Raw genomic sequence first — 13293 nt, forward strand, 5'->3', positions numbered from 1 at the left:
GCAGTCCAAACTTGGATAACGTAAACAATGAAATGGCAACCAAGTGAGAAGATATGCTCATTCCTTTTTGATAAAGGGAGAGATTTCAGCAGAAGGAGTCTCGAAACAAAAATCCGGAGGTGCTGCGCGATTCCCGACATTCTGAGACAGCATAGCGTCCAACGAGACCCACCAGCGAGCTGAGCTGGCCGCCGCACGTACCGCTTACGATACGAGTGCATCGTGTCCCCTCGGCCCGGCACCGACGTCCACATCCCCTCCGTGGGGGGCGGAGACGTTATAGTGCCCCGGCCAAGGGGACACGAGCAATCCTCACGTGCGCACGAACTTGTAGACGACGCCGAAGACGAGGACGCTGACGAGTACGAGGACGAGCGCCGTAACGACCTTGGCGAAGGCGTTGAGGCCCGACTCGCCGTCGCGGCCGAGGGGCGGCCCGCCCCCGGCGCCGCCCCCACGCCCTGCGGCCGACCCGCTGCCCCCGCGCTGGTCGCTGCGGCGCCGCTTGCCTGCCAGGCCGCGCGCCAGCGCCGGGAAGGCGAGGCTCTGCGTGAAGGTGAGCTTGTGCAGCGACTCGCTGAGCGAGTACGGCCCCACGGAGCCGCGCGCGGCGGCGCGCAGCAGCGCGTACTCCAGGTCGAGCGCGTCGAGCAGCGAGTAGCGCGCAGAGCTGCGCCGCCGCTCGCCGGCCACACCGCCGCTGTCCGAGGTGCGCGACGAGCAGGCGGCGCCGTTGAGGCCGCACAGCCCGTGGTAGCTGCCGCCGAACGCCGCCGGCAGCGCCGCGCTAGGGCCCGACGCCGCCGCCACGCTCGTCAGCGACGACGCCGACGACGACGAGCAGGACAGCGGCGCCGACGCCGCCGAGTGGTCCTCCAGCGTCTGCAGCTCTGGCGAGCACCTCTGGGGCAGCTGCAGCGACAGCAGCCTGCCGGCACAGAGGGGACATTATACTGAAACGGGTTTCAACTAGAGTTCTAACACTATAGTAAGCTACTGTACAAAACAAAATGGTTCAAATGGCTCTGAGCACTATGGTACTTAACATCTGTGGTCATCAGTCCCCTAGAACTTAGAACTACTTAAACCTAACTAACCTAAGGACATCACATACATCCATGCCCGAGGCAGGATTCGAACCTGCGACCGTAGCAGTCGCGCGGTTCCTGACTGAGCGCCTAGAACCGCTAGACCACCGCGGCCGGCGAGTACAAAACAACTAGGACTATTCAGAAAGTAAGTTCCGATTAATCGAGAAATGAAAACGGCTGTGATAATCAAAAATTTTTTATCTGTAACAGATAGCTACAGCTTCCATCCACTGCTCTACACAGTCACCACTCCGACTTAAGACATTTGTCGTAGCCACGTACCATCTTTCCAATACCCTCGTCATAGAAGGCAGCCGCCTGTGGTTCCCGCCAATTCTCTACGCTCATCTGTAGCTCGTTGTGTGCGCGAAAATGTTGTCTTCGTAGCCAGTAGTTAATGTGAGCACAGAGGGAGCCAATTAGGGGCTGCATTGCGGGTAATCAAACACTTCCCATCGAAAACGCTGCAGCAGGATTTTCATTGCCCCTCCATATTGCGACCGAGAACTGTCACGTAATAGAAACTGTATGACAGTTCTGTAGTCTGGGCTGCATAACATCAGGCGAAATCTCTCACCATAACCTCGTAATTGACGGGAGACATTATTTTCTAAGCATCTTTATGTGCTCATCATGCGCTCAGAACTGAAAGAAGCGAAGTGATGCAACCGACAGGCATACTAGACACACTGTCGAACACGTATGCGCAAAGCTTTATTACATTGTCACAGTGGTTTTCATTTCTTGAGCGATCGGAACTTATAACTAAGTGCAGACTACGATAGTGTCTATGGTAGCTTCGGTCAGTTATTGTCGAACCCGCGCTACCTGCACATTAGGTGTGTTGCATACCTATTGGGCGTTACATATACGCCCTCAGTATCCTACTAGACTCCACTCTAAACCGAAAGTGGTGAACTGTCTAGAACAGGAGTATCCAACCTTTTAGCTTACATGGGCCACATTGGAAGAAGACGGATATAAACGATCCTTTACTCTAAAATAGCAAGATGGAATTAATTTGATACTTTATCCATGAGTCTTCAGTAGAGGAAAAGGTGTAAAAATGGGTATAGGTGTAAATATCGGCACCCCTCACAAAGAGGGTATAGGAAGTGCTGCAGTCTGGCGACCGGGACTGTAAGCGGTGCCTGTTTCAAGCAGCGTAGTTACAGCGTCGGTTATTGCGTGAATTGGTGTTTGTTCAGGACTGCAAACGTTTGGCAGGTATGTGAAACCGTTTTCTTTTTATATCCTTCTGGTTAGTTTAAAACAATTTCTCAGTGATATCCGGAATAACGGAATCCTAAGCTACTTTTAGAAGCAAGTTTTACGTTACACACGTTTTTGGGATAGACGTGATAGTGGCCTTGAGGCTTAAGAATGGTTGGTGTAATATGGGCTCATTGGATTGCTGTAAAAAACGGCCTCTATTTAAAGAGGACCCATAATCACACCATCTCTTCTCTTAAACAATGTAAAATATTAAAATGATTTTATGGGGATATGGTTAGCCGAATTCTGTTTAAAGTTCATATATACAACTCACACAGCAACAAACAAACAAACAGAATTTTCAAATTACGATAATAGGCTCTAGGGCTTTTGTTCGCCCTTGCAGAATGCCGACAACAAAGAAGCGCTATGAATATAAGAACCAGAGGCATCAGTAGGATAAATCTCAGATGGTATGTGCCATAGCAGCAGTGAAAGCAGATGAGGTTACTGTGAAAGGTGCTGCAAGAACATTCGGAGTGTCTCGTACCACTTTGCAGAGAGTTCTTAAACTTGATAAAATCCATGAGCAAGCGGTTCAAGAGACAAAGCTTGGAAGGAATCCGATTTTAACTGCAGACCTCGAAAAACAGCTAGTTTCTTATCTCCTTGAGATGGATCAAAAATTCGTTGGGTGTACTTTGGCGAGACTGAGAAGAATGGCATTTTTACTTGCTCAGAGGAATAGTTTGACAACCCCTTTCGAAGGAGGAGAAGCAGGACGAGCTTGAGATGACCTTTTTCTTGAGAGACACAAGGATCAGCTGTCAATTCGTAAACTTTGTGGAACTTCATATGCTGGAGCCTTAGGCTTCAATAAAGAGAATGTGATGCTTTTCTTTCTTTGGCCGGCCGCGGTGGTCTCGCGGTTCTAGGCGCGCAGTCCGGAACCGCGCGACTGCTACTGTCGCAGGTTCTAATCCTGCCTCGGGCATGGATGTGTGTGATGTCCTTAGTTAGGTTTAAGTAGTTCTAAGTTCTAGGGTACTGATGACCACAGCTATTAAGTCCCATAGTGCTCAGAGCCATTTGAACCATTTTTTGATGCTTTTCTTTGATTTATTGACAGAACGCTTTCAACAAGCACTCATATCCAGCAGACTGAGTGTATAACGTGGACGAGACAGGCGTGTCCTTTCCCCAAAGCAAAAATTCAGAAGTGATACGGATGAAGGGGAAGGAGCAAATAGCAGCACTAACGTCTGCAGAAAGAATGGCTACGATTTCAGATTTCTTGCTTAAATGTGTGAAAGTTGCTTTGTGTAGTCTACCATTTTGTATTATTGTAACCAATTTCATTAAAATATTTCAAAAGATTTCTTGCACCGTTTGGTGGATGCCCGCATTTTCAGCTGGTTTTTAAAGTTCCATTTTACAAGCTTTTTGTAAATCTCTGTTTTTGAATAGAAATAATGGATACTAATCATTGTTTCGCCTCTCATCATTTCTTGAACTTGTTATAGTTGTTAATGAAGGTATAAAGCCTAGAATTTTTACAAAAGAAGGTAACTTTAAGTCAAAAACAAAAGAGGGTGTCCATATTTACACCTTTTCCTCCAATATTTTGTGTATAAGTAATTTCAAAAAATGTGTGTGAAATCTTATGGGACTTAACTGCTAAGGTCATCAGTCCGTAAGCTTACACACTGCTTAACCTAAATTATCCTAAGGACAAACACAAACGTCCATGCCCGAGGGAGGACTCGAACCTCCGCCGGGACCAGTCGTAAAGTAATTACAAATCATAGAATTAATGTGTCATTTTACTTTGAATATGGAAACTAATGTATCAGTATCAGATTCAAAAGACGTGACTGCAATTCTCATGGTATTCTCCGGATGTTAATCTGAGTGTTAGGCGTAATTTTTGCTGTGTGCTCTACTCTTGAAAATAACTTTTCACGGACGTATGTCGTTTCAAACAAGGTTGACATATATAGTGCATGACTGTGCTACAACGGATATTTGTCTCTGGGCAGGTATAATTTCAGAAAGTGCAATAAAGGGACATGGTCAAATTTTTCTTTAAGTTGGATGTAAGACTGCAAATTCTACGCATTCCACCTAAAATCTTGTGGTAACGAATCTATATTTTTTTGTGAAATATGTCGTATAAATACAAACATTTTTAGTAATTTTTGAGAACCTTTCTCTTGGAGAAACCGTCTTCTAGCTAAAAGTACTGCATGGGGGCTTAATAATATGTAATGAAAATGATTTTGATTTCTTGCTTTAGCAGCTGTCTGTCCGGTTACGAAGTCTCGTAACGGTTGGCCCTGACTATTATTATTACGCAATCTGACTGCTTAGAACAATAACAAAGAATGAAATGGAAATTTTCATTAACACAGTTAATTAATTAAGCCCCCAGCAACTATAAAACCAACGCAACAACAAGCACAAGAGTAACTGTTCTGTGTGTGGGAGTGTGACTCAACGTACGCATCTGGCACGGTTCTTCTTCAACAACACAACAATTTTTAAATAACATTATACTGAATTAATTAAAGAAAATACAAATACCATAATTACTCAAGAGAACCACAATTACACTCTAATCCAAGAACACAAGCCAGATGCTTTGTTGACTGAACCTGTTATGACACATTATTTAAAACATGGAAATAATGAAAAATAAATCAAGTTTCGTTACCTTCATATATTGACCAAAATCACTCTCATAATTACAATATATCTCCACACCGCCTCGCTATTACCACATCTGAACAAGAACCTTTCAGTATCACATCTCAGCAAGCACTCCCTACTAGCACATCTGAACACCAACTGACTACTACGAGTCCTCGACAGGCACTGACTTCTAGCACATCTCAATAATGACTGCCCGTGGAGGCGGCGGAACAATGCTCTCTAGCGATCTCTGGCGCTGTGGCTCAGTGTAGCCACCTTTCATATGCCCTTCCTCCACGGCTAGAATTTGATGGTATTTTTGCCAGCATTGGTGGTGAAAATACCACCAAATTCGTCAAAAAATACAGACAAAAATAAAAGATAATATTAATACGTAAATATCATATAACTAGATAAAATTTTGGCTTTGCACTGACCTTTCAATAACCTAATATATAAAATACAGTAAGCAATACAAATTCTTTCATACATGTGACTTTACATAAGTTTACACAAGTATTATGTGGTTAAACAGTTCAATCAATAGCGTCAGCAATGACGAATATGTGCAGGTAAGAGTCTCATAGCTTTTCACAAACAGTAATACACAAAAAATCAGTTTATACAAATATTCACATAAACGCTTTCCATAGCCCAAGAATAAGCAGTTGACAGTTCCAGCAGTAGCACCCAGCAATGGTCAACAGGTGCAAATACCAATAAGTAACATTTTTTCAATAGAAGCAGTCCATCAGTGGTACCAGCAATGTTGAGCAGATGCACACAGCAACAGGTGACATCTTTTCAGTAGAAGCAGTCCATTAGTAGCACCAGCAATGTTGATCAGGTGCACACAGCAACAGGTGACTTCATTTCAGTAGAAGCAATCCATCAGTGGCACCCAGCAATGTTGAGCAGGTGCAGACATCAACAGGTGACATCTTTTCAGTAGAAGCAGTCCATCAGTGGTACCAGCAATGTTGAGCAGATGCACACAGCAACAGGTGACATCTTTTCAGTAGAAGCAGTCCATTAGTGGCACCCAGCAATGTTGAGCAGGTGCAGACATCAACAAGTAACACCATTTCAGTAGAAGCAGTCCATCAGTGGTACCCAGCAATGTTGAGCAGGTACACACAGCAACAAGTCACATTTCTCAGCAGAAGCAGTTCCATAAAATACACTGTCACTGATCACACTATTCATCAGAGTTTATAAGCAGAAATTAAACATGTCCTAGTGGCACCAATATTGTAGAAAAGGTACAAGTAACAGTCCATATTTTTTATTTTTTTTACAATCACTGATTACACAGTTCATCAGCAGAAATTAAACAAGTCCTTGTGGCACCAATCATGTAGAAAAGGTCCAAGTAACAGTCCATATTATTCACCATAACTACTGAGACAGTTCAGTCATGAACAATAGTTTGAATGCACATACAATTTCTTTAACAAATTATTATCAATGCTCTTACACTAAACATACAAATCATAATAAACACACAAATGATATCAGTTAATTGTCACATTAACTATTACAGTACACAATAACAGTTAACCTATAATATTTATGGGTGTCAGTGCAAGCCACAACAAACAAGTGAAATAATATTTAGGAGATAGGTTGGGATCACTTCTCTGGGATTATAAAAGGAAAACACACAAAACACACTCACTCATCTTTCATCCACATTAGTGCTACTGTGTAATTGAATAGTGTTAACTGTGTAAATGAAATTCTGTCAAAATTTTATGTTCATCATGTGTACCAAGTACTAGTGGCAGCAATGTATAACAGTCAATAATAGTTAAGTCAACGTCATAGTCATCATGTCAAGACCAATGTTTGCCAAGCCAGATCAAATGTACTGTTGCTGAACAACTGTCAGTGTGCCAAGATATGCAATTACTTCCTCTCTCCAAAAAAAAGTATATACTGCTTAGTGATTTAACAAAGTGTGTGTGTAGACAATCTTCCTGCTACTTTAGTGTTCTAGTCTGCCTTCTTTATCCTCCTTGTTCCATATAGACCAACGAAAAAAAAAAAATATGCTCCTCACTTACTTCACCTCTTATCCACCAAAACTCCAATAATCATCATCATCAATACATCGATACATATAAACCTTTGTCCACGAAAACTCCAATAATCATCATCATTACTTTACCTCTTATCCACCAAAACTCCAATAATCATCAGCATCAATACATCGATACATATAAACCTTTGTCCACGAAAACTCCAATAATCATCATCATTACTTTACCTCTTATCCACCAAAACTCCAATAATCATCAGCATCAATACATCGATACATATAAACCTTTGTCCACGAAAACTCCAATAATCATCATCATTACTTTACCTCTTATCCACCAAAACTCCAATAATCATCAGCATAAATACATCGATACATATAAACCTTAGCACCAATATCATTTCACTTCCATAACAACTCTTTCCTCTAGTCAGTCTCCTCGAACAAGTACAGATAAAATCCTAGTGCAACTTCAATTCATCATCCCATACAATCCGAAGACACATTGTCCACACACAACCTCTGTGTATTCCATCTGACCCAAATTTTCTACTCATTATAAATTATAAGATACATTTTGGTTCCTTGTCCATCATTAAATAAAAGAAATGCATACATGACCTCTAACAGACTTAGTTCGAATAACTCTCAGTAATTAAGTACGATTACGGAGTGTGAATAATCATAATATTTCACAGTGTGTACACCACTTCAAGAATTATGGCAAACAGAAGCAAACATGTGGAAAATTTTTTGTGTCAAGTGTCACTTCCTATTTCAATTGCTCACGAAAAATGCAGTGTAATACTGTCAATGGTCTAAACCTAGTTTTGGTCTGTCATGTCGTTAGCTTCCTTCCTATTAGCATAAATTTATACAGCTTCCATAAAACCTCAGCTCATGTGACTTCTATGACTTTCTTGTACTAATGTCGTTCGTCGAATTACTGCAGTTCATTTTCTTATCTTAAAAATATAAGGCACTGAGCGTATGCAAAACATCCAATAGCAAGTAAATATACCAGTAGAGAACAGAATGTCAACAAGTGGATGCAGCACAATCCCTATAACGAGGCTCTGCCAAGCGAACAATCTATAATTAATACAATAGTGTGACCTAAACTCTATGTACGTACACAGTATATCAGCATTTCTATATACTAAATTGAAGAGTAGTTATGACAACAAAACAGAAATGTGTAAATATGCAATCCATAAGCAAGGCAGCAAATATGTTATCTATCATAATAAACAGGTCATTAGCATCATATCAGCATAAGCAAATAAATGTTTATATGTAATCTTAATAAGTAAACATGAAGGCGCAAGCAGATAAATCACAAAGTATAACTTACATATCTAACCACATCAGCACAATTAATCAGGTGACAATTATAATTTAAATAAATAAGCACAGCAGGCACATAATAGAAAAATATGACATCAGTGAAAAAGCATAGCAGCCAAGCGATGCATAATATACACAAGTAATAACACTGTTCATTAATCAATAATTGTCAAAATCAGTAAATGTACACAAGCACGTCGCTTCACAAGTAAATTCATAGAACATAAAATTTAGCACAAAGTATGAGTCACGTAATCGCGAGCAGCAAATTACGTCTAAAGTACGTACCTAAGTGAAATTATGTTACCTGAAAAATAAACTCAATTAATCGTTACCTTTTTTTTGTTTATTACTTTCTTCTTCGAAATGACCTTCTTCCTGAAAATTTTCTCCAAAGCAAGTCGTCTTAACGTCGGACACGCACAGAATTTACCTGAAGGTCTTAAATACTTTATACAAGCGTATCCTGAAAAATACTGAACGTTAATAACATAATTTATGAAGTCCTTATAGCTTTATACAGAATTTATTCGGAGAAATTAAACTGTGTATTTATTTACGTCTGTCAGTGCATTCGCACTGAGCGCTCGATCAGCTGTAGGCGCGTGACGTAGGAAGTAATTGTTTGCGGTCAACGACTGCTTTGTGCGGCGCGCCGACTTGACTGTTGCTTTGAGTATGTGCCGCCGCCAAAATACAGCGCGGTACTCTTGCATTCTCCGCATGTTTACGTAGCTGTTAGTTTCTCTAAAGTATGTCATTCTACAAAAATTTTTACGTTCGATATATGATGTATTCCCTTAGAGCGCCGAGATTTAAGAGTTTCTACTTCAACAGTGTTATCATGAATAATTTTGCGAACTATATACGGACCGTTATAAAGCAGAAAAAATTTGCGACATAAGCCTTTTCCTTTATGAGATAAACGGTGGGACTTAATTAATACCTTTTGACCAACTGACAAGATTTTTAAACGACCAGGACGTTTCGCTGATTTCTCTCTTCTAGCAGCCGCAGACGCAATATTTCGTAGAGCCAGGTTGACAACTTCAGAATGCCGCAGTTTCCGTGAAGGCGGAAAAGGAACGATTTCAGAAATGCGATTTGTTGGTACTTTATTTTTTAATATCAATAGAGGCGGTAAAGAAGTTGAGTCATTAGGGAGTTCATTCAGAATGTTTTGAAAAATATGAAGATACTGATCCCACGTTCTGTGATTCTGATGACAATAAAGACGACACAATTTATTGATTTCCTTCATCCATCTTTCTGAAGCGTTAGACTGAGGGTGAAAAAGTGAAATAAAAATTGGTTTAATTTTACGACGCCGTAGAGTACGAAGATAAATTTTAGAGCGAAACTGTGATCCATTATCTGATATAACCTTATCAACATGACCAACTTCTTTAAGAAAATGTTTGATGAAAGCGTTAGATACTGAACGAGCTGTTGCTTTGCGTAAAGGTGTAAAACACACATATTTTGATGTCAACTCCACTGCTACGAAAATGTACGCAAAACCATTAGTAGAACGAACCACTGGACCGAACAAATCGACTGCAGCCATGTCCTTTAATTTCGCTGGAATGATAGGAAACAACGGTGCTCTGTGAGAAACAGTTGGCGGTTTAGCCTTTTGACATAATTTGCATTTGGCAAGAACAGATCGAATACGTTTTTCCATATTACTGAAGTAACAATTTTCTCGTAATTTACTAAAGCATTTTCTGGGACCAAAGTGTGCATAACTGAAATGTGTAAACGAGGTGTGGCCAAATCATCCAATCTAACAAAGCGTCTAAGAAAATTACAGATACCAAGGAAACTACGAACATCATGTTTTGTGGAAGGAACAGCATAATTACGAATAGCGTCTAGTTTTTCTGAATCAGGAAGAATACCTTCTGTAGAAATAATGTGACCGAGAAATTTCACCTGAGAACGACCACCAAATTCAGATTTTTCCAAGTTCTCTGTGATGCCAACTCGTGCAAAAATACGTAATAATGAATCCAAAAATTTTGTTGTGCTCACTCCAGGAACGTTTAGCAATAAGAATGTCGTCAACATATGAAGTAATATTGTCACGAAGATAAACAGGCAAAATTTCATTTAAGCTACGAATGAATGCTGCAGAAAATATAGTAAGTCCAAACGGTAATTTCCGAAGTCACTTTCGGGTAAAACAGTCAAATCCGGTTGTTGTTTACCTATTGTCTAGGTAGATGGATAGTAGAAGAATTGTTTTTTATAGATGCAAAGAATAGTGAAAGAGTAGGCAGCGGTGCAGAAAACTAAAATGGAAATGGCACCACTACAGCTCGGGGCCCTGTGATCGCTACGGCACATATTCACTTAGTGTAGTGAATCCCCTGAGGACTTTAATAGCTGCACATTAATTTCAGTTTGTGACTTAGTGGCACATTTGGCGGAAGTGCGCACGTAAATCGATCCAACCATGAACATGGACGTATGTCATTCCTAGAATTGCAAAAGATCTTAAATTTCCGAACAGTCAAGAAGTGTTTACAGTCAAAGCTTCCGCCTCGCGGCGACAAAGACCTACCGCGTCTGTCCCAGTCCAAATGTCGATTATTGTCAAGTTCGCGCGCCTGGCGCTCTCTTGTTGCTTCTCGTAAATGAAATAAATTATTTTCTTCAAACCCCTCTGGTATCTGTGATTCTAAATTTCTTCTGCTGTCTTTTCCTACATTTTCGCTTTCAATATGTTTGTCTTGCTTTTGTAATGCCTCAGATCCCGTTTTGACGCGTTCATTAAATTTTCCCTGATTTTCAACATGCTTATTTATGTTCTGGTACTCTTCGGTTTCTGCAAATGGAAATGGAGTTGTATCATCTGAATCTCTATCCCCATTTAAACTAAGACTTGTCAATTTATCTGAAATCTCCTCAACTCTTTCCGATAAATCACCTATTTGTTCTTTCTGTTTATTTACGTCTTCCGTAAGTGTCGCGACTCGGGTTTCAGTATTGTCACATTTAGTAGTTAACTGTTCACACTGTTGCGTTAAGTTATTTATTCTGTAATTTGGAACGGATTCCTCGATTCTCTCAAATATCTCTTCCTTATCGTGTGCACATTGTAAATTTAGCTCTGAAAATTTTTGTACTATCACGCGATCTCTTTCTTCCTGTTCTCTATCCTGTTCCCTTTGTCTAATCTCTACTGCAATTAATCTATTATTGTGAGAATTCAAAATCGGTTGTACTTCCTCTCTAATTTCTTTCTTTAATTCATCTTTCATGTTTCTGAAACATGTCCCTATTCGTGAATCTAATCGTGTTTCCATTGTTCCTATCTCAGTTTTAATTGTTCCTATTTGTGAGTCTAACCGTGTTGCCAAAGTTCCAATCTCTGTTTTTAATTCAGATCGTAACTGTGATCCCATTGTTTCCCTATCTGTTTTCAATTCAGATCGTAACTGTGATCCCAAATTTAATATTGCACCCAACAACTGCTCCATAATAGCCGGTTCGAAATTCTTTTCGCCCCTAACATTTCCCGCAAAACCAGTTTCCTTCGTCATAGCTGTAAAGCTATCTGTGTTCGATACTATTCCAGAATCTTCTATCGTTAATCTCATATTCTCTAAATTTTCTGATTGAGAAAAATTTTGAAAGGGTTCTGGACTATTTTCCCGACTTATTAAATTGTTTTCCACTTCATTATTCATGATACTGTTTTCCTCTGTTGGCGAGTTCGCCATGTTAACAATTTCGTCATTCTCACTATCCATCATTTTTGCCTTTTTCATCGATCGCATAATCATTTACAAAACATACAAAACTCGTCACTATATGAAAATTACACACAATGACACTTTATCTTCAACAATACCATTCACACGAAATGTTTCCCTCAAACACGATTAATCGAACAATTGAAATAATTGCACTAAATTGTCAAACGCGTATACAAGACAACAAAATTAAATTCTGAAAAAAAATACCATTATAAGAATGACAATTACCAAATCTACACATGCAAAACAGACTATAATTACTAAACTACAAATTGCTACAACAATGCTACTGTCTACTATTTTTACAATCAGAAGATTCCAAGGGACGATCCGAAGCAGTGGTCGCCACGTGCATGGGGGCTTAATAATATGTAATGAAAATGATTTTGATTTCTTGCTTTAGCAGCTGTCTGTCCGGTTACGAAGTCTCGTAACGGTTGGCCCTGACTATTATTATTACGCAATCTGACTGCTTAGAACAATAACAAAGAATGAAATGGAAATTTTCATTAACACAGTTAATTAATTAAGCCCCCAGCAACTATAAAACCAACGCAACAACAAGCACAAGAGTAACTGTTCTGTGTGTGGGAGTGTGACTCAACGTACGCATCTGGCACGGTTCTTCTTCAACAACACAACAATTTTTAAATAACATTATACTGAATTAATTAAAGAAAATACAAATACCATAATTACTCAAGAGAACCACAATTACACTCTAATCCAAGAACACAAGCCAGATGCTTTGTTGACTGAACCTGTTATGACACATTATTTAAAACATGGAAATAATGAAAAATAAATCAAGTTTCGTTACCTTCATATATTGACCAAAATCACTCTCATAATTACAATATATCTCCACACCGCCTCGCTATTACCACATCTGAACAAGAACCTTTCAGTATCACATCTCAGCAAGCACTCCCTACTAGCACATCTGAACACCAACTGACTACTACGAGTCCTCGACAGGCACTGACTTCTAGCACATCTCAATAATGACTGCCCGTGGAGGCGGCGGAACAATGCTCTCTAGCGATCTCTGGCGCTGTGGCTCAGTGTAGCCACCTTTCAGTACTTTGAGAATGGAAATCAAACAGCACCGACCGCAAAAAAATTATTTCGATGGTAACCGGTG

General features: G+C 40.2%; 1 protein-coding gene across 1 annotated transcript in view; it reads right to left on the reverse strand.

Moving 5' to 3' along the window:
- Nucleotides 1–312: 312 nt before the first annotated feature.
- Nucleotides 313–13293, reverse strand: part of LOC126235307 (uncharacterized) — a 115292-nt gene continuing 102311 nt past the window's right edge. Inside the window, exon 5 of the mRNA XM_049944031.1 lies at nt 313–928. Coding sequence (XP_049799988.1) covers nt 313–928 — 616 coding nt within the window. The remainder of the gene's footprint in view (nt 929–13293) is intronic.

The sequence above is a fragment of the Schistocerca nitens genome, chromosome 2 (genome assembly GCF_023898315.1).
Source record: "Schistocerca nitens isolate TAMUIC-IGC-003100 chromosome 2, iqSchNite1.1, whole genome shotgun sequence".
In the NCBI taxonomy this organism is placed as follows: Eukaryota; Metazoa; Arthropoda; class Insecta; order Orthoptera; family Acrididae; genus Schistocerca; species Schistocerca nitens.